Genomic DNA, 22564 nt, shown 5'->3' on the forward strand with positions numbered 1-22564 from the left:
TTTAAGTTTTCATAATCATCATTAAATTTTGAGATATATATATATATATATATATATATATATATATATATATATATATATATAAATATATATATTTTGGTAATTATTTTAGATTATTTTTTGTTAAAAGTAATAGAGATTTAAATTATAAATTGAGTTTAAATTATGCTGCAAAATAATATTTTGGTTATTGAATCCTTATTAATGGATTAATAGGTTTCTATTATTCTTTTTTATTGTTAAAGCATAATTAAGTAATTAGTTGAATAAGTTAAAAAAATTGTGAAGATTTGATTGGCCGTAAGAAAGGCAATTTGGACTAAAGAAAAAGACCTACCCTAATACAATAGTATCAATTCAGAGAATTCAGAGAGACGCATAAAGAAAAGAGACGAGGAGTTGATCACCAGTTCGGGTACAAGTCCACAACCGCTAGAACCGCGTTATCTAGGTTTGATTTCTCTCTTCGTCATCTCGTCGTCTCGCCATCACCACCACCAGTTCGGCCACCAGGTAATTGCAAAATTTCGTTTTCTCTCTCCCTCCACGGAATACAATATTATGCTATTGATTTTTGGGAGTTTGTTCAGTAAAAAACCCGTGATTATTTATTCCCCTTCGATTATTTTTTTGAAGAATCTCAGTCAATTTTATAAACATAATTGTTTGTAGTGTAGGATTTCATAATTCTTGTATTGCTATTGCTTACCTATATTGGTGCTCTGTTTTATTAACAAACTGAATTTTGTTACTACTATGCAATTGAATTAACTAATGATCATTATTTGTTTATGTGTTATACTAATAATACGTTCAATATATATGGATAACTATATATGTCCTATTTTTTTAAAATTATTTTACTTCAGATTTTTGATCTAGCTAGCATGAGTTCATTAAGAGCTGATCGTATTTGGATGTACAATAGACTTGTACAAAGTCGAAAAGGATTGACGGAAGAGTTTATTAGAGGCGTTGAAGAGTTTATAACTTTTGCACTATTGCAAGACAATTTTGTATCTAACGGCCATATACGGTGCCCATGTTCAAGGTGTGGTAATCTGATAAATTTGTAATAGTACTGCTGATAAATTTTATAAATTTTATAAATTGCTTAAGGCTACAGAGGAGCCACTATATGAGGGTTGTAAGTCTCACACTCCACTATCAGTAATATCGAGGTATCGGTATCGGTTCAGTGTGTTATTCTTGTGTTATGTAGCATGAAATTTAGATCAAATATCATCAGTTAATTTATGCATTTTATTATTTATAAATACATATATGTTTGTTGTTGATGTGTTACATTTATTTAATGTGTGCAGAAGTTGTATTATTGGGCTAATGAGGATCACTTGGCTATTAGAAAACTTTTTGACCACAAAGGAAGTACAAGTTTGAGCAATACCATGAATAAGGCGAAAAAAATATTTGACGAGAAAAAAGTGATACCTAGGTGGATCAATCAAAATCATTGGAATGAATTGATGGTTTATTGGAATACTGATAAGTTTAAGAACAAGTCAGATACTAATTCCAGTAACAGAAAATCGAGTATTGATGGTGCAGGTCCATCCTTGCATACGGGAGGATCAATTCCTGTATCAGAATATAGAAGAAGATATGTATGTATAGTTTTGTTAATCTGTACTTGTTATAACTCAATTAATTAAAAGTTAATCAATTTTTCTTTCTTTTAGGTGAAAGAGAAAGGGGTCGAGCCTAGTGCCTCGGAATTATTCTTGATGATTCACAAGACGAAAGAAAATAAGAACTGGGTTGACACTAAATCTAAATCTACATGGGTAAGCATTTCCTATCATTTTGATATTAATTGTTTCTTAAAGATTTATATATATTACTGTGAGTAGTTATGATATATATATGTGTGTTACTGTCCTAATTATTGGATCAGTCTTTGATTAAAATTAAATCATGGTTTCTGCAAAATAAGTTTGTTTAATATGGTTTTGATGATATAAATATAGTTTGAGGGAGCTTTTAACCAAGCCTGTTCATATGAGAGTAATGAGTAATATATATAAATATAGTTAGGACAGCAAAATATATATATATATATATATATATATATATATATATATATATATATATATATATATATATATATATATTCTTAAAAATAGAGTACTTTGTCTATTCCCAGTAGCTGCTTATGTGTGTACGCAATTATGTTTTGTAAATTTATTATTTATTTTGTAATATTTCAGGATAAGTTTAAAGTTATCGTCAAAAGACGTCGTTTAAATGATGTTCCTGAGCCAAACATTGATGGAGAAGGACACGAGGATGTAGATGAAGAGGAAGAAGAAAATAATGTAGATGAAGACGAAGCCTTCATTTCAATGGCATCAACTCTTTCTAAAGAAGTTCTTGATAATGCTTGGGTTGAAGCAACTGGAGGGCCGATAAAAGGAAGAGTTTACGGTCTTGGATCAGAATCCACCACTCTTATGCAAGGAACTGGCCTTACATCTTGTGCTCCGACAAGTTCTTCTCCAGTGCCACCAGTCCCTTTTGAGAACTTACTTGACACTGCTACCTTTCAAGAAGCTGTTGACCGTGCCGTAGAGCAAAAACTAGCCAATATGCAAGCTTCTTTTGAGGATAAACTTCGAACCATTGAGGCTGCCATGAAAGGGATGCAATCAAGTCAACCTGAAGGATCATTAGGAGAAGGAGGTTCAACATCTCACTTGTAGGATATGCTTTTTAATTTTAAATCCGACAATTTTGCAGGCTACTAGAATACTTTCGAAATTCTTTGGGACAAATTTATGAATATTATTATGCTGATTTATTTTTATTGATCAATGAATTTTTATTGGCAAATTATCGTGTAGCAGGTATTAAAATATTGCATCGAATAATTAAAATAGTTTTTTTTTAATAAATAACATAATTTTGGCGATGGATTTAGTGATGGATATATAGATTTCGTGACGGATGCGGCGATGGATCATTAGTAACGAACACAGCAACGTATTTTGAGATGGTATATTAACAACGTACTTAGCGACGACGACTGTGACGACATATTTGTAACGACCATAGCAACAAATTTAGTTGTGTAAATTAGCAACGTAAATATTCAGATTTAGCAACATCATCTCCATCACAAATGTAGCGACGAATACTTGCAACAGACAATAACCGTCACTACATGTAGCAACGAATTTTGGCCATGCGTTGCTAAACATTAGCGACGCGCTGTTTAGCGACGGTCGTGGCAACGAGCGCCAACCGTTGGAAATTGCCATTTAGTGACGGATTTGTCTAATGTAGCGACGTTTGGGTCCGTAGCTAAACAGCGGATTTCTAGTAGTGCCACTTCCTAGTAGATGGTGGTGATTGATTCAACGATGGCTCTTAAAAAGTTCTTGGAACATTCTTTAAGCTATTGAAAACTTCATACATAGTTCTACAAAATTCCCATCTTAAAATAGTCTACTTTGGGCTTCCTTTTTTCTAGTTATCTAGGTCAATTGAAACCGCTTTTGCCTAAATACGGTAAAACTTCAAATGGTACCACATGGGCCTTTCTTTATATTTAAAATTATTCATTACTATATATTCTTTTTACAATCGATTGATTAAATCAATTAAAATAATAATGTTTAAAAACACGCTAAGAATTGATGCAAATTTTGGGCTTTCTGAAAAATTCAGATGATAGGAGAGATTTGTATTATATTAAAGGGATTATTTGAGAAAACCCACTTACATGCTTTTTATAGTTAGTGTAAACCCAACAAAAAATCCCCTTTTTGTGATAAATCCAAATATATTTTAAACTATATTTTTTAATATAATTTTTTTCTATAATACCCTTATGTATATATGGTTGTATATTATTAATGGAATTAAGTATACTTGTTCCGTATCTATTTTGCACGTTCTGAATTCCGACCCATATTTTTCTCTCTTTTCCAACAGCGCTAACTTTTCATCTCTCTCAGCGACCGCCCGCCATTCTCGTTAGCACTGCCATTCTCGCCGGAAATCCATAGAGCATTATTTTCACAGCGGAAAATGGCATCTTGCTCCTATGATGGAGCACCTCCGTGCTGTGCTGGTGCATCAAAGCCTTTTCGGGCCTTCCCTGGTACTTTCCCTCCGATCTCTGTAGATGCCCAATCAACGGAGATGTTTCTGAACTTCATCAATTTGTTATTTTCACTATATTAATATGTTCATGAATTTTGAGATTCATAGTTTTTTTATTCAATTTGAGATTCATAGATTTTTTATTCAATTTTATTTGAAGATCGTGACCAATAAAGAAGAATAAAATCAATATTGTTCGGTGAGCAATTATATCTGTATTTCTTTAACTTTTAGTGAGGAATACAATATGAATTAATAAGGTGAAGCACTAAATATTATCGAAAGTATTTTCAAATTTTGGATTTTTTTTCTTTCTGAAAATTTAGAATTATAATTTATTTATGGGGTTATTTACTGATTTTACATACCCCCTAACCACCAAATAAATTAGGGATAAACTCAAGCTCAAATCATCCTTTGACATACCCCCTTGGAGAAGCGAAATACTATACTACCCTTATATACAATTTTCGGCCAAACTGCATTCAACATTTCTGGTCTTGCATTTATCATTTTCGCTGAATTGTTTATTATTATTTTCCTTTTTTTTTAATAATAAACCTGTTAAATTTTTATATATATATATATATATATATATATATATATATATATATATATATATATATTAATTTTTTCATTTTTTTTAATTTTAAAAACAATATCTTTACTGTATTGAAAATAACTACATGTAACTATAGTAATTCGTAGTTATGTTCGTTTTTTTTCCCCATATTTTTAGTCGATCAATCGTATACACACACGAATACTGGCTTATACAAAAGAAATTCATAAAACCCCAACAAAAATTTACAAATTTCAATATTTTTATTATAAATCACCTCAGAACCAATAAAATACAAATCGAAAATACACAAATATACGCATATGTAACTACATGTTACTATAGTAATGCATAGTAATGTACATTAATGTATACAGTCTGTTGAACAAAGCAGATGCAACTTCAAACAAAAATTTTGACACCTTTAAGGAAATGATCAAAATGGCCTTCATTAAGCTGCAATTGCAAAATCAAAACAAAACAAAATTATTTTAGTGCAAATCAACAAAATTTGAAGAAACATCAAAACATTCAAAAATCAACAAACACAAAAAGATCGAGAGATAGAGAGAGAGATTACTGCTGGGAAATGCTACATATTTTAAATCAAACAAACAATGACTCTTCACCCCCTCGCCTCCTACCAAAACCCCAGGCGCCGCTAATAACCACCCATGGTTCCGCGCGCCCACAAATGCAAGAAAATATAGAAATAAATCTAAGAACATAAAAACAAATAAATTACCATCAAAATATAGCTCGACGAGAGGAATCCAACGGTGGGTAGCCCATCAAATTTCGAAGGGTGGAACACAAAATACACCTCCGGCAAGACCACCGTCGTCGAATGAAAAAAAATTGCAGAAACAGATCTGCGCTCCAAACTGAATGAAATCACCACCAAAAGAAAGAGCTTGACGAGAGGAATCCAAGGGTAGTTAAACCATCGAATTCCGACCACCGAAGAGAGAGTTATGACTCCGGGGAGCAATTTCGCCGGTGGGAGGTTTGTGGAGGCGGGATTTTGAATCTAGGAGAAGAAAAGTGACCGAAATGTGAGTGCTAGGGTTTAAAACTGATTTTAGAAGGGTATTACAGGAACTTCAGGGTGGCCCAGGGGGGTATGTCAAAATATTTTCGAAATGAGAGGGGTTTCCCCTAGAGTGTAATCCACTTGGTAGTTAGTTCTATATAATTTGGGAATGAGGGGGGTCTACAAAATAATTCCTTTATTTATTGTATTTTTGTGCTGCAATTGGCTATTGTTTGGTTTCTATTTTACTGCTGTTTTTTGCTGCTGTTTTCTTTTGGTTTTGCTGCTGTTTGGCTCCTAATTTGCAGCTGGTTTTGTTGTTGTTTTGCTATTGTTTCCGTGTTGCTCTGCTGCTGTTTAAGATGTTGGTTTGCTGCTGTTTTTGTTGCTGTCATTTTTTCTCTATATCCAAAAATAAATTCTATGTGATGGTTAACAAAATAGAAGTGACAACTAGTCGAATTGTTGAATGAGCTCTAATATATGAGATTTTCAATATAATTTTGAGGCTCCTTCATGTTTTCGGTCACTATTTGAGTATTTGTTATTATACTTTTATTGTAATTTTTTAGTGGATTAACTTATTTCGTAGTGGATTATATTAATATTTTAGTGGATTTCGATAATTTTTGTAGTGGGTTTTGACGAGATTATAGTGGATTTTAAATTCTTGCGTTGGAGATCGATTTTTAGTGAATGAATTAAATTGACACGTTATTGTCTTATTTTTCTTTGGTTTAGGTTCTTGCACAAGCGGGTGATGTGATATATTTATTTAAATCCGGGGTCAATGTGTAATATTAAGAAAGTTAGAGCATAATGGATGAAATTGATAAGAATTATATTATGGAGGGTATTTTAGACTAAAGACATGGGGATGAGTTTAATTGAGAGACTGGTTTTTTTTTTTCGTGGACCAATATGCATTTAAGTCACATGTGATGGGAATTTTCGACATTCGCCCATAAAATAAAGGGTTAAATACACTTTGCACCCCTAAAGTATAGCCTACGTAATACTTAACCCTCAACATCAATTATTTTATATTTTAAAATATAAAAACTAATAAATATAACAATCTAATAATTATTCGATCATAAAAAATTGAGAAGTAACTAAAAAATTAAATTATTGAAAAAAAAATAAAAAGTAATATATGTTGTATACTAATGAATGGAAATATAATTTATGAAATTAATGAACTAAAATATATTTGAATACTTAAGATTACTATTAATTATGTATTGATTTTGTAATTATCGATATGAATATATTTGATTACTTGTTCCAATAACAATTAGATGTTACTTATTCAATATGTACCCAACACATAATATTTTTAAAATTTTAATTACTGCATTTGTCAATAGATATTTTTATTTGTATAATTTAATTATTCTTTTAGTTATTTCTTTAAATAAAGAAGGAAACTTTAATGTATACTATTAGTATTTCAAATACAAATTAAATTGAGATTGAGGGGGAAAACGTTACAAATAATACTTGGGGTTGTCTAGGGTCCGAGAGGTTTGTACTTCTCGGACCGTAAAACATTTAATCTGGTGCGTACAAAACATCTAAGTTTTAATCTTAGCCATTAATTTTATGTACGACATATGTACGACCCAGTACGACACTAGAAATTTAAAAATTAATGTACGAACCTAGTAAAAACACATCGTTCACCATCGTACACAGATCGTACTTTATGTAAATTACAGTATTAACCTTATAAATTCAAATCAATAAATTAAAATATTATTAAATATAAAAATCATAATCAATTAAGACAATTGCACGAAGTCTTAACAAAGAAAAAAGATCATCCACTTTTTCATGACCAATCTTCTTTCACACATAGATAGAGACGCAATACATGATTTTTTTTGTGGGTTCCATCTCCCCTCATGGCGAACTCCGTCGAGATAATTAGAGTTTTAATTTATGGCAGATCTCTCCCTGGCGTTACGAATTTTTTTAATTTTTTTCCTTAGCGTTGTTATCGCGAATTGTGGTCGAAGGAATGAAAATCGATGGTTGTGGTAGGTTGAACGGCGACGGATGAGAGTATTCCGTATGGGATATCGATCTGAGAGCGATAAAGACGCAAAAGCGGCAAATATGGGTTATATTTTGGATTTTTTTTTCAATTTTTTAAATTTAGTTTTCAGATTTGGATTTAAAACTTAATTAGAAAATTGAATCCATGAAAATAAGACCATTTGTGTTTTGTGTTTCTTTTCTTTGCTATTCTTTTGGATTTTACTTAAATCTTGATATAGTTCGTGCGAATGAGCTTTGAAAGCTTTTAAAATTATTGCCTAATTTTCCTTTTAATTGTGTTTTTTTTTTTTTGTGTTTTTGTTTTGTTGGCTGCTCTATTATTTGATCAATGTATTTATTATGTTTCATGAATGTAGTTAGGCATTTTCTTATTTTTTATGATGTGATTTGCAGTTAAGTACAATCAGATGTTTACATTTCCTGACATATATAAATGCTCATAGTTGTCTTGTTTATAATTTGTGAAAAATGGTTCCTTTTTTGGTCCATTTTTTAAGAAATATACAACTTCTGCAAACTACGTGTTTCCGTGTACATATGAAAACTTTTCCGATACAACTCTGATGCATGCATACATTTTCACTTTCTCAGGGCCATGAACCACCGCCAGCCGATACTCCAATGAGCTCAACAAACATCAGCTCATGTTCCATCAATCCAACCGAGCCCAAATTCTTCGGCTTTCCCAAGCCCTGCTCCTTACCACGCTAGTCCAACATCATTGTCCTATCTAAGTCCGCCACATGGCCATAGAAACCCCACATCGTGTATCCTACTTTTCCTCCGTATATGCAACAAAGCCGCCCCGGATTGAAGATTATGCTGGTTTGTGATACCGATTTTGCGGACTTATATATCGGTGCTCCCTTTGTGCAATCATGTTTTCCATTCACATTGCATTTCGAGGAGGATTTTGGGAAAAAAATTATATGTGCCATGCGTGCAAAGTTTTTGGGTTTCCGTATATTCAGGGGTATTGATCGTCCTCGTCCAGTTTCCATGCTCCTTTAAACTTGAGAGAAAGTTGCAAGTTTGGTTATTTATTTATTTTTATTATTATTGAAAAAAACTTATGTAATAGTAGGTAGCATTTTATCAGAGTTTTAACTTGTTTTTTATTCCATTTTTAATTAACGATGAGATTAAACCGTGGGCGGATGATGTGTTTGATCATTGTTCTTGAATGTTTTTTGGCCTGGTTTGTTTTTACTTTTTAGTATATGCCTTATTGTTCATGAACTTATACATTACGCAGGTTTAGTTTTCATGTTTGTTCTTTTTGATTCAACATAACGAAACTTATTGGAATATCAGTTATGTATCAGTTTTGTTTGCCTTGATGATTTTTTTGGTTGCAAGAAACAGAGCTAGTTATTATTTGATTATTTTCTTCTTTTTTTCACTGAAAAATGTTAATTTTTTTACTTGGTATCAAAAGACAGAATTTGTCTAAGATTGAGATTGACCACACTTCATTTGGCCAGGGACCAATGTTAATACTTCTTATACACCTATTTACAAATAGTATTCATATCAACCAAACAAGAATCTCTAATTTTTACATCTGATATTAGGACAATACTCTTGAAGAAAGAAATAATAGATAAAAGAAAATGATGGAAGATCACCAATTCATGTACTCAAAACAATTAAAATGGAAGTGGTGGAAATGAATGAAACACATATTAGAGATGATTGCTGATCTTTCTAGGCTCTTTCAATGCAACAATTGGTTGTCACTTGTCCTTTTCAAACTAGACCACCATTCTTCACGAAATTCTTCTTGGACTCGATCACCTGCAAGCGCGAAATAATGAACAACTTTAAGGCAATACCAAATAAAATTCAACCTAAAATTCAACCTAAAATTCGTACACTAATTTTTGTATCTCTTAAATGTCAGCACTCTCTCTCTATCTCATCCCCACATATCAATTTAAACATCTTAATCAAGTGAAACTTGCAATGTGAATATCAAATTGACAGTACATAAATCATGACCTTATCATCTCATAACAATATTGTTACTTCGAACATAGACTAATTAAACAAGTAAAGCATTTAGAAATACCAAAAGACACAAAGATGTCATTTTTCCCGATTGCAGTTGGCATACTCTAGAAAAATAATCATAACTTCTTCCTCAGTTGTTTTTTTTGTAAACCACTTTTTTTGTTAAAAGCTAGATTTTCGGAGCTTTCTAATCATATATTGAAGATATTCCAGTTTCTTATCAATTAGAGCAGTTTTGGGTTCAAAGTTATCCTCTCTACTGACTTATGTGGCATATGGAACAAGATTACATCATATTTCTTTCTTGAAGTTTAAATCTCTGAATAATAATAAGTAGCAACAAAGTTGCGCAAGAGAAAATTGCTAAACAAACAAAAATCAAAAGTTTAGTCCTTAACTTTCTTGTTTCACAGAGAAGAAACATTGTCCCTTGACTGATTGATGATTAATGGAGGAAAAGATCGTTAATGATTTTTTTTTTTTTTTAGATGAACGATCGATATAGTCCTTTCAAGAGGAAATATCGATGATGGTGAGGATGATGAAAAGAAACCGATTGGGGAGATTAGGTTAAATGATTAAACGATTGATGATTAGTGAAATAATAAGTTGTGTTAGAAAATTTTCATTTAATGATTTTAAAATTTAATATGTAATTAACTTTTGAATTATTGATTTTTCTAAGTTTAATTACAAGGGGTTTTTATGTAATTTTACCTGTAACACAGGGTTCGTACCTTTTATTATAGGGTACGTACTAATCATACGTGGCATGATTTAATTGGTTGGTTATGGTGGCATGATTTAATTGGTTGGTTATGGTCCGAGAAGTACAACCCTCTCGGACCCTAATACTTTAGGAGGTAAATAACTAAGTATTACAAAAGGTATACTTTTTAGAGGTGTAAATTGTATTTAACACTACAATAAATAAATAAATTAAAAAAAAAAACCTATAAAAAACACAAAAAAAATCATTCAAACTTAGGCAATCCTGAATTTTTAGAACAAAATTAGAGCTAATTTTTCATTGAATTTATTTATTATTTAAAAAATTCGTTCAATTTTTAAAAATACATAACCACGACGGAAAGCAACTTAATCATGTCATAATCACTTGAATATTCATCACATGAACATGAAAAATAAATAAAAATCGACCCAAAACAAAAAGAGACCCAAATAAAAATCGACCCAAAACAAAAAGAGACCCAAAACCTTTCCTGACGTACATGTCATAATCACTTGAATATTCATCACATGAACATGAAAAATAAATAAAAATCGACCCAAAACAAAAAACAAAACTTAAAACTTTCCTCGCGTAGCTAAAATAGACCGCTACCGCATAGCACTCGACTTTCCACCTCCACCTTTTCGCAGAACCAAATCCAACAAAACTCCCGGCAGTAAACAACAACCCAAAAACGGCAGTAAACACCAACCCAAAAACGGACCCACTTTTTTCAACTCTATTCTTCTACTGTTAGTATCCATCTTCTACTGTTAATATATCGCACATTAAGAACAAAATGCACCAAAAGTTGACATCTTTGATCTTAAATTAAAAAAAAAAAAAAAAAAAAAAAAAAAAAAACAAACTGTGCAGAGAGAGCGAGTCATTCCCTATATCGAAGAGTCATTCCCTATATCGAAGTAGACTGAGCAGGCAGCAACCATCTGCTCCAATCGTTTTTTCATTCACTATGTCGAAAGTATTATCCATTTGCTCCAATCGTTTCTACGCCTTAATTTATCAGCCTACAAACAAAGGATAAAAAATTATAACTAACTACAAACCACTAACCAATAAATAAGATTGCAACGAGACCACCAATAAGATAATTATCTGTACTGAAGAATCTAAAGAACATATATTTTTCAATCAATTAGGAAGAATCTAAAGAACATATATTTTTCAAATACCTGCACTTCCACCACATTCGATGGTTGCATGGAATCCTTTATAAGCTGAATATTGTCTGTCAGCTGCATCACCTGTAAAAAAAAATGGCAAGAAAATTATTGTTCGTAACTATCAAAACAAGAATATTAGATAACGAGGAGCATAAAGAAAAAAAAAGTCAAATCATTTAGTGATTTTTCTTATTGAAAGAAAATATAACTGAACCGGATGTTGTAATAAAGGAGTTGTACAAAAACACTACGAAGATTAATGAAAATCCTACTAAGAAACTTTCGGCGTTACAGTCAACTGTGGATTCAAACTTAATCTATCAATAGAGTGTTGCATTGGTCCTCTAAGTTATCTATGTAAAAAAGTAGGCTCTCTTTTTTTTTACAGAATTGGTAATAAATTGGTAAAATAGATTTAAGATGAGTTTCATTTTCAGAGTTCAGGTAACAAACAAGCTAACTTTCTATATTTCTTTCAAATGGAAATTACTAGGCCAACTATCCAGGTATAAGTAGCAAAGAAATGCATTGATCTTTTGGGCATAGGAAAATCATTCAAATTCATACAACCTAGGCGAAAAACAAAAAAAAAAAAAAAAACAATCAAAACATGCATTTTGAATTCATTACAGATTACATCTATCACATATCATGTATAAATCAAAGACATTAAATCGTAACGCTCATCAGTTCGTAGACTTACTTTTCTGAATCCTGCAATTAGCTTGATAGGAACCCATCCCTCGGCATCCATATTCTGGCGCAAGAAAATGTCCTTCACCAAATTGTCATTACTGCAACAAACAAACAAACAAATAAACACGAAATAACAAAAATTGCAGTAGAAAAACACGTAATGAAAGGCTAGGACCACGTCATTCCAATACCTAAAATAATACTCTATCTGCTTCAAGATCTGGGACGATACGCCAGGTTTTTGCACTGGGAAAAACATCGGTGGAAATGGAAGCATAGGCATACGCATGGGCATGGGCCTGAAGAAATCTTGACGAGGAGGAGGTCCACCAGATACATAGTAAAAATGCGGCGGCGGCGGCGGTGGCGGTGGCACATCTGCAAGATGCATCAAAACATCAGCAAAAAGAACAACATCAATGAAATCAAATTTTCCATAAAAAAACAGCAAATTCACCTTGATAAACCATGGGGTTAACAATGGGTCGGGGACCAAAAGGAGGAGGGGGCGGCGGAGGTGGAACGAAAGGCGCAATTGGAGGTGGTGGTCCACGGATAAAGGGCGGCCTAACTCCTCTGTGTTGGATTCCATAGCTTCGTTGAGGAAGAGGAGGAGGAGGGCGGGGCCCACCGATATTCCTATAAGACGTAAATCCAACTCCACCGTCTCTATACGTGTTCTCCCTATTAACTCCACCGTCTCTATACGTGTTCTCCCTATTAGATTCCATAGGAAAAGAACCACCGCCGCCGGAATTTGTAAGAGGGGCACCCCCAATAATAGCACCTTGTGCTGGCGGCGGCGGCGGTTGGTATAAGCTACCATTATTAGCCTGCTTACTGCTCTGATTCGAACCACCGCTACGCTGCTTCACCGAATTCGGGGCCGATGCACTAGTAGTACCATCTTCTTCTTTCTTCGAAGACGGAGATCCTGCTGCCATTCCCTATTGATAGACAATGCAGAAAATTTAATTTATAGGTAAATGATCACAAACATGCAATTAAAATTTAAAAAAAAAAAAAAAGAACTTTTAATGACAAGATGAGTGAGAAACAAACCTCTGATCCATGGGAGAGAGATGATTTGAGGGATTCGGAGAGATCAGGCCAGAATGCATCCCCCATAACAGGAGCAGCAGCAACTTCGGGGGCGGCCACCCCCACCCCCACATCTGAAGGCTTGTTCCAAGCTGGCGGCTCCTTTGCGCCACAATCACTCTGAATTTCTTCAATTTGAGCGCGGATTTCTTTCGTCAGAGAACCAAAACAAGGGATTGACGAAGGAGGAGGTTTCACAACAATATTCACCGTGGCGGTAGTAGCCATTGCCATTAAATTAAATTAGGGTTAGGAAAGAGCTCTCCGATATGGGAATTGGGGAAAAAAATTAGGTATTCAGGGTTTTGCGATTTAATCAAAGAATACAAAAAATCAAACAATGAATAATGAATTGAATTAATAAAAACGGAGGATGTGTTTTAGAGAGAGAATTCTTGTCTCTCTCTATACCTAGGGGTTTTGCGATTTAATCAAATAATGAATAATGAATTGAATTAATAGAAACGGAGGATGTATATATGGTGTTTTCTTTTTCTCCTCTTCGTTCTCTTATTTCTAGAGAGAGAAGAATTCTTGTCTCTCTCTACTACTAGGTTTCTTGCTATGTGAGGATTCTCTTATAATTACCTGTCGATTAAGTTTTTATATAGAAAAGATTTGCTAGAGATACGAGATTCCAATTTAAATCACACTAGTTAAAAATATCTATAAACTAATTCATTCTGCACTAGGAAATTTTTATTAATTTAGGAAATTATTAAAATTATTAAGTTAATAATTTAACTTGTTTTTATTGAGTTCGGACCGATAGAAACTATTATTTAAGCGAAGTTCTATTGTAATTAGAACAAAATTTCCGATTTCTATTTTTTTTCGATTTTGACCTTGAAATAATATATTTTTTGTTTGAATTCCGAAAAATTTGACTATGATTTTTCCGAATTTTTTTTTTTAATTGGAATATATATGAAATTCCAATTTCCCGTCTGGTATAATGTTTAAAAATAATTCCATTTTTTTCGAAATTACACTTATAGTATCAATACTATAGCCCGGGCTTTTTTTTCTAAAAGTGCTCATTTTAATCAAATCCGTCCGATTTAATGTAGGTTATCTACTAATACTATTTTTCTAACTCGTTCCACCAAATTGCGTTCCAAAAATACCCCTAAAGTACATATATAAAAGAATCATAATTATGTTTTACCTATCAATGTTATTTTATGTTCGAATTTTAGAGAAATCCTCCACTGTTTTCGTAAATTAGTTGTCAACACATGAAGACCGAAAACGTACAATTTTGATTTCAACAATCAAATAGACCGAACATTAATGTTGATCAAAAGTTGTTAATAATAAAATAAAAAATAAAAAATAAGAAAAATAGGATTTCAAATAAAGTAATTAGAAATTCAAATTATGCTACAACAATAATAAAAAAATGGGCCAGTCAACGGCCAACAGTAAAGGGATGAAATTGAAGATAAAATTAGGATTTCAAATTTTTAAATTGTGTTTGTTAAAAAAGATTATAGGTAATTGATGTGAGAGGTCAAATTGGTTTAGGATAAGGAAAATGGAATAAGGATTTTTCAAATATTGGTTATATTTGATTACGAAAAGAACACTATCTTTTTTTCTCTCTCTAGTTTCTTCTCGTTTTCTTTTCGATCACAAACAAATATATTTTTCAATGACCCGAAAGTTTAGGCCTATTTTCACTATTATATAAGCGTTTGAATCCCAATTGGTTTAAGTAAAGTTATAAGTAACTACTTGGTAATCTTTTGCAAATATCATGAAAAGATCATCTAAATTGCAGTTTTTTCCAGCAAAAAAAAAAAAACTGTTGTAATTTACTAATTTATAACCTTTTCTTTTTAGATTTAAAATTTGATTAAACATTTGTGTCTTTATTATTATTATTTTTATTTAAATCTAATTTAAACATGCATTTTTGAGATTTGCTGGAAAAACAGCAATTTACAACAGTTTATTTTAGGGTTAAATACAAAAACACCCATGTACTGTACTACACATAAATACAAAAACCCCCCTACTGTTATATTTTTTTTCAAAATATGACGAAAATACCCTTGCTAAGCTTATAAATATAAGGGTATGTTTGAGCTATTTTTCACTATATTTATTAACGTTTTCGGTCAATTTTATTCGGGAGATTTTGATATTTATATTTTTTTCTCCAAAACATTTAATTATTTAGTTTTTTTTTTTTTTTGAATAGAGAACCTTTTAATTTTGTCATTTTGAATTTTTTTTCATTTTTTTCTTAAATGTCTTCCGGTAGTTCAAATTCTCAACAATCATACGATTGTAAAGATGTGTAATCTTAGGATGTTTGAACTATCGAAAGACATTTAAGAAGAAAAAAATGAAGAAACTCAAACTGACAAAAATAAAAGGTTTTATTCAGAAAATTGAAAAAATCTAAGCAATTATATGTTTTGGAGAAAAAAATATAAATACCAAAATTTTCCACGTAAAATTGATTAAAAATGGTAAAATATATAGTGAAAAATGGCTCAAACAAACCCAATATATATATATATATATATATATATATATATATATATATATATATATATATATATATATATATATATATATATATATATATATATATATATATATATAGCTTGAGTAGGGGTATTTTCGTCATATTTTGGATAAAATATAATGTGAAGGGGGGTTTTGTATTTATGTATAGTATAAGGAATATATGATACAAAGTTCATAGTAGAGGGGTGTTTTTGTATTTAACCCTTTATTTTATTAAGAAAAATAAAGTCAAAAGACACATTTGCAAACACTCCAAAATAAATTATGAGCCCAAAACAACTTTTAATCTCTCTTCAAAAACTTTTGCAAACACCACCTTAAATCTTTTTTAGATTTAAATCGCTACATAAAATAACTTTATAAACTTGACAAACTAATAAAAGAAACTAAGTTATAAACTTATATAATAAAGATTCTTTCGAGATATAACATTTATACTATAACAGCCACACATAGATTTGTAAAGGTAAATTATTAGTAATTTTGTAAAGTGGCATATTATGTTGAATATAATATTTATCAGAATATTATATTTCACGAAATATTCTATCTTTGACGAAATTAAATCTTGAATGATTCTCCGAATATATAAACCAATAACAAATCCTTAAACCATGTTTTGTTCAACTATGAGTGGATCCCCAATAACAAAGGCATCTTATCATCTACCTTATTAATCATATATATATATATATATATATATATATAATATGCACGTTGAAAGAAAGTAGTGTGCAGGTAGATTTTGATGACAACCATGCAAGAAATAAGAAAATGACATTTCTGTATTACATGTATACCATATTTCATGTAATACTCCAATAGTACCAATTCATGCACAGAGTACAGAAAAAACGAAAAACGAAAAACGAAAAACAAAAAAACGAAAAATGCAAAACTTCAAACACGGATATAAATAGCAATAGAGCATCCATTCTGGTAAATGTGAAAGCATACAAACGTAACTCAATATCAGCCGACATCACAAAATTTTTATGTCTGGTGAATACACAAAGAGACACGAATTAAAACAGGACGGGCACAAACCAAGTGGCCTAAAAGTAGTGCGACTTAGGTAAATTAGAAGATATTTAAATGCATTACATAGAATTTCAAGCCACCGACCCTTTTTGACATAGATCGCTCGCTACTACTTTGAACGTAAAGAATACGAGGGGGGTGGGGTGGGGGGTGGGATTCCTATTTCTTAGGCAAAAGAAAGAGAGTACTTGAACGATGACTGGCAGGGGGGGCATATATCTTCACACCTAATGGCCGATTACAAAATCGAGCAGCCCTTTTGAGCCTTTCCCTTCTTTTTCTTTTGCTTAGGTGGCTGAAGAACAACTTTAATCGCAGCATCAAACACTGCTTTGACATTCTGATGGGAACAACGAATAACAAACGAGTTCAGTTTTTTGTTGCCTTTGTCAAACTTTCGAAAACAGCCCTCTAAATAAATTATTAAAAAAAATAGGGAATTGAATCGCATGCAAAATGCAAACCTCTTGTGTTTTTGAACTACATTCAATATAAGCGGGAGCACCGATCAATTTTCTGAGTTCCTCCCCCTTGAAATTTTAATGTGAGAGCAATATAATGTTCATTAATGGTAAAAAAGAGAGGAAAGCAAAAGAAGGGTAGTATGGGTATTATAGCAGTGGAATCTCACCTGCGCTGCAGTGATTGGTACAGCCCCAGGATGATCAACGAAGAACTGCTTATCATCTCGAAGATCTGGACCCATAAAAAATCATTAAAGAATAACTGTTTAATAATGACTGTTGCAAACTTCCGCTTAGTACATCTATGATAAACTTTCTAAGGACTTTCCAGCTAAAAAATTATCAGTTGGAGTTAGTCTATCACAAGTATAGTCGCAAGGGAACACATTCACATAACATTTGTTTTTGCTCAAATAGCAAATGGCAGCTAGTATTGAATCTAAGCACACTGAATACGAGAGTTTCGCTCTACATCTTAATTTTCTAGGTACAACAAACATAATTTCAAAAAGCATATAATTCTTCAGAGTGTACAAACTGTTTAGTAGCACCTAAGAAATAAAAAAAAGCGTACCAAGTTTTGTGCCAACAAGAACTATAGGGACACCAGGGGCATAATGCTTCAATTCTGGAATCCACTGGAATAAACGAGTGGGACCAAAAAAAAAAATCATCAGCATAAAATATACCATCACAAATGAAACAGGAAAACAGTAAAGGAAAACGAGGAAAATATATATTTTACAAAAAATCAAAAATTACCTTCTTGGAAACATTTTCATAGCTTGCCTTGCTGATGAGAGAAAATGCCAGAATGAAAACATCAGCTCCACGATAACTCAAAGGTCTTAATCTGTTATAATCCTCCTGTCCTGTTACATCAAAAAATACCCATCAGTTTACAAATAATAAACGAAATATACAAAGAGATACGCGTATCAAAATTTATATATATTTATCTATCAATTACCAGCAGTATCCCACAGGCCTAGGTTAACAGTGCTTCCATTGACAACCACATTTGCACTGAAATTATCAAATACAGTAGGCACGTAATCCTGTTTCGTTTGAATGAGCAAATAAATTGTTAAGTATTTAACAAATCATATTTGAAAGAATTAGAAAATGTAGCATCACATCGTATAAAATCAGCTAAAATGTCGTATTCAGAGCATGAAGATAATGCATACGAGTAGATCCCTTATCTACATTCATATTGACATAAACCATAGAGAAACATAGATTAGCTTCATAGCAAACACCCCCATTGTACAAAACTATTGAAACGGAAAAGTGATAGACATCAACAAAAGAATTGACGAATCAATTATCTCGTCATGGTCGACAGATGCATGAAAACCCCTCAAGCTTTAGAATTGTTCTAAAAATAATCCCAAATCACATATACCAATATACGGTGAACCAAATTCCCATGGATCTATCACTATTATCTTTATTAAGTGCGACTGGAATAAAAAAAATAAGTAAATCAGATACACCAATGTTCAATTTGTTAGACAATTCTCATTTTTTCTAAAATCATGGGAAAAAATGGCGTCTTTGCACATATTCACCGGTTATTACAATGCAAGATCATATTCATCGATTTCTCAATACCAAAACCAAAAAGGGGAAATTCCGCATCTTGCAATTAATTTCAAATTCCTTATGATGCAGAAAATGAAAGTATGCAAAAAAAATCAGAAATAATAATAGAGGAAGAAACAAAAGTCAGACCGTGGGGAAGGTATTGCTGGTGTAGGAGATCAAAAGACACGTCTTTCCAACGGCGCCATCGCCCACCGTAACACACTTTATGAATCTTGAAGCGCTCATTCTTCCAAATTTAAAATTTTCTCTCTTACTCTATCTCTCTAACTCCCTCTCTCTCTCTCTCTCTCTCTCTACAATCGAATCTGATGCAATGTGCAATCACAAAAACCGGACAAACCTACACGTAAATGCGCATCGCATACGTAAACAGCGAATACACGGTCTTCGGCTTCTCCATCATTCCTCCCCTTCTTCAAAAAGGTGTGACAACGACAGAATCAGCGAACTCAAACCCTAACCCTAATTTGGAAAAAAAAAAAAAAAAAAAAACTTTTTGTGCAAGGAGATGAATGTGAGGGGGAATATGGGAGAAAACGGAGGGATCAAAATCTAGAGAGAGAAACAAAAAGCATATTGGGTTATCTGATCATAGGAAATTGGGTGGCCATTACGCAAAATACCTTATTTAGCCGGGAAATGCTGCCGTTGAACCGCTCCTTCTCTCTCCTCTGCGCCTTTCTCGCTCTAGAAATTTACTCTTGGGCCCCAATTTTTTTTCCTGTAATTCTCGTTTGTGTATTTTCTGTTCAATTGCCCATGTAAATAGTATCGATGTTTAGTAGACCAGGTATTCGGGGAAATAATATTGGAATATGATATTCAAAAAGATACCATTGAGCTATTTTTAGGGGCGGAAATTGGAATTGAATTTTCAAATTCCGCGAATTTCAATCCGAAAATATTTGAATTTTAAACTGTATTTTTTTATTTTGATTTTCGAAGTTCTGATTTCTAATTTTTTCGAATTTATTTGGAACTGAATTAAAATAGTACATAAAATTATCGGAAATTTCGATTTTCGATCCGATTTTAGTTCTGAATATTTCTATGGTTTTTTTTTGAAATATATAATATAATTTTATGATATAGATTGTAATTTCATAATGTAACTTATGTTTATTTCATATGAAAATATAGATGTGGAAGGTTAAATTAAAATTTTAGAAAAGATTAATTCATATCAGAAACTTTATGTTGCAATTTTTCCTTGTAAGAAAATTGAGGTCTCAATTTGTTGTTCCTATATGTGTTTTAATTTATTTATTGCGTTTTGTCGAAATCTCTTTTGAACTTGTATTTTTCCTGCAAAATTGATAGGAAAATATTGCGAAAATTTCCGTTATGTCCAAATTTGGAACAAGAAATTATAAACTGATGTAATTTCCGAAATTTCTGAAATTTCATCGATTCCAAGGCATTCCGAAATCGGAAAGAATTTTTGCATTCCTACTTTTTTGGAATGGAAATTAGAACTCGTTTTTTACTTTAAAATTTTTTTGAAAAGTTTCCGAGAAAATCCATTTTTGATCCAACGTCCTATTTCCAACCCTAGCTATTTATGGTCTTAGAAAAATACAAAAAATAATAATGACAAAATTAGGAGTGGCAAACGAACATGTGACCTTAAATTTTGTTGTACCTCAAACTCAATTATCTTTGGGATTTACAAGTTGAACATCAAATTTACCTATCTAGATTCTAGGGTCGAACTCATCTTACATAATTTTTTCGGATACCGCATTTATATCGGATCAAATAAGGCGCATACATTAATATATTTTAATAATTGAAGTGTAACAAATTAGTTCAATGATTGTAAATGCCTTAATTTTACTTGATAAATGTTAATATATATAAATTTCATATATGTACCGACCCTCATTAGGAGAGTTGGTACCTAGCCTTTACCAATAGGGTAAAGGTCTAGGGTTCGAGTCTCCTCCTCCCCTACTCCCCTTGTAATGGACTTGAATTTACTCAAAGAAAAAAAAAATTCATATATGCAATCCGAGTACAAAATGTTAAATAATGCTTACAATAAAAGGCCAAGTTATAGGAATTGCGATAAAACTAACTGATTTTACTTCTAACAATTTGTAAGCTAACATTAAAATTAGTTTTTTTATAAAAATAAAATGATATATAAATACTTAAAAGAATTTTTAAATGTCTTAGCAAATCGACGTTTGAGTGTGACTTTAATAGATAAATGCAAGTTCAAATTCTTATTCACTAGCAAAATTATTTTGTCAATATTGGTATTTATATAAAACATAAATATAAATGAATTTGTGAAATAATAAATTTAAGAAATATTTTATTTGTTTATCTAGTCGGGTTTAATTGGGTTGAGCCAAAGTGAACTCAAATTCGACTCCTAATTTCTTTTGAGTTTAATAAAATTATTCAAATTTGGCTCAACTCAAATAAAATAGGCTTTGAGTAGATTCATTTTAGTTGATAGTCCTAATCAAAACTATATGGATGCGATTTGCAACATCAAAATTGCTCTTCACGAAAATCAAATATCAATTCTAACCTGGAATTGAAACACTAGAATAACATTCCATTTAATAAAATAAAAAATCATAAATTAATCCAAACTACTCAAATCTAATAAAATTTGTCATTTTCTATCTTTAGTCAGTCACTTTCTTTATAAACTCCGAAATTCAAAAAAATAAACTTTAAGTTATACCAAAATATTGTAAATTTAAATTATTCAAAAAAAAGAAAAAGAATAATTGAACTGGAACCCCACCTTGGGGTCCACATACACCGGCCTTGTCATGGGAGTTGTAGATGATGTAAATCGCAGGATGTCTGAATTTCCACACTGCACGTCGTTAGCGGACGGTTGACATTGCAATATTGCATCACCCTAGTCCTTTATCAGTTGACCTAATTCCCTAAAGACAACCAAAAGAAATATATATGTGATTAATTAATTGGGACAATTTGCTATAGATTCTTGTATATTATATATTATAATTTAGGTAAATTATATCCATAGATACGGGGAATATTGAAATAACTTTAAGGTCCATGTGGTATCAGTAATTACATTCAACTCCTGAAACATAGTTAGAAACTTTAATGGGATAATGCATTACGTAATACGTAATTCCGATAGAGTTTTAACGGACTATTACTTTTAGTAAGTGGTGGATATATTATAGAACTATGGTGTGATATAGCTCTCCCCACATTTCTTAAATTACCAATAGTTTTATGTTGTCTCCACCACTTCCTGAAACTAATAGTTAACATTAGAACTCTATTTGAATATTGTATCTAATGCATTATCCTATTAGAGTTTCTAACTATGTTTCAGGGGTGAGTGTAATTACCGATACCACAGGAACCTTAAAGTTATTTCAGCATACCTCAAGG

At 31.8% G+C, this 22564-nt stretch overlaps 3 protein-coding genes and 1 long non-coding RNA gene across 10 annotated transcripts; 2 read left to right on the top strand and 2 right to left on the bottom strand.

Moving 5' to 3' along the window:
* The first annotated feature begins 250 nt into the window (after positions 1–250).
* LOC105956518 (uncharacterized) lies at positions 251–2832 on the top strand. Of its 3 annotated transcripts, none has more exons than XM_088827119.1 (4): positions 251–513; positions 883–1625; positions 1701–1805; positions 2229–2832. In XM_088827119.1, exons 2-4 carry the CDS (start codon positions 1410–1412, stop codon positions 2718–2720), a joined length of 813 nt encoding a protein of 270 aa, XP_088683245.1. In that variant the 5' UTR covers positions 251–513; positions 883–1409; the 3' UTR covers positions 2721–2832. The 3 variants fall into 3 exon arrangements, with proteins under 3 accessions (XP_088683245.1, XP_088683246.1, XP_088683244.1); XM_088827120.1 differs by having other exon boundaries at positions 1326–1625; XM_088827118.1 differs by lacking the exon at positions 251–513 and having other exon boundaries at positions 800–1625.
* Positions 2833–7510: 4678 nt separating this feature from the next.
* Positions 7511–9038, top strand: LOC148766288 (uncharacterized). Its single transcript, XR_016035046.1, has 2 exons — positions 7511–7845; positions 8376–9038. It is a non-coding gene; the product is annotated as an uncharacterized LOC148766288 (long non-coding RNA).
* Positions 9039–11363: 2325 nt separating this feature from the next.
* Positions 11364–13433, bottom strand: LOC105950080 (uncharacterized). 2 transcript variants are annotated; one of them, XM_088827068.1, is made up of 6 exons: positions 13100–13392; positions 12868–13066; positions 12602–12788; positions 12418–12508; positions 11724–11795; positions 11364–11558 (listed from the first exon to the last, which is right to left on the bottom strand). In XM_088827068.1, exons 1-6 carry the CDS (start codon positions 13352–13354, stop codon positions 11502–11504), a joined length of 861 nt encoding a protein of 286 aa, XP_088683194.1. In that variant the 5' UTR covers positions 13355–13392; the 3' UTR covers positions 11364–11501. The 2 variants fall into 2 exon arrangements, with proteins under 2 accessions (XP_088683194.1, XP_088683193.1); XM_088827067.1 differs by having other exon boundaries at positions 12868–13433.
* A 3532-nt stretch (positions 13434–16965) lies between these two features.
* On the bottom strand, positions 16966–19944 carry LOC105950043 (rac-like GTP-binding protein RHO1). 4 transcript variants are annotated; one of them, XM_088826201.1, is made up of 8 exons: positions 19792–19944; positions 19295–19581; positions 18528–18615; positions 18320–18429; positions 18132–18195; positions 17725–17789; positions 17558–17623; positions 16966–17433 (listed from the first exon to the last, which is right to left on the bottom strand). In XM_088826201.1, the coding sequence occupies exons 2-8, from the start codon at positions 19391–19393 to the stop codon at positions 17332–17334; spliced, it is 594 nt and encodes a 197-aa protein (XP_088682327.1). In that variant the 5' UTR covers positions 19394–19581; positions 19792–19944; the 3' UTR covers positions 16966–17331. The 4 variants fall into 4 exon arrangements, with proteins under 4 accessions (XP_088682327.1, XP_088682326.1, XP_088682325.1 ...); XM_088826200.1 differs by having other exon boundaries at positions 19295–19578; positions 19792–19932; XM_088826199.1 differs by having other exon boundaries at positions 19295–19630; positions 19792–19932.
* Between the last annotated feature and the right edge of the window lie 2620 nt (positions 19945–22564).

The sequence above is a fragment of the Erythranthe guttata genome, chromosome 12, assembly GCF_056151865.1.
Source record: "Erythranthe guttata isolate IM_541 chromosome 12, IM_541, whole genome shotgun sequence".
Taxonomy (NCBI): domain Eukaryota; kingdom Viridiplantae; phylum Streptophyta; class Magnoliopsida; order Lamiales; family Phrymaceae; genus Erythranthe; species Erythranthe guttata.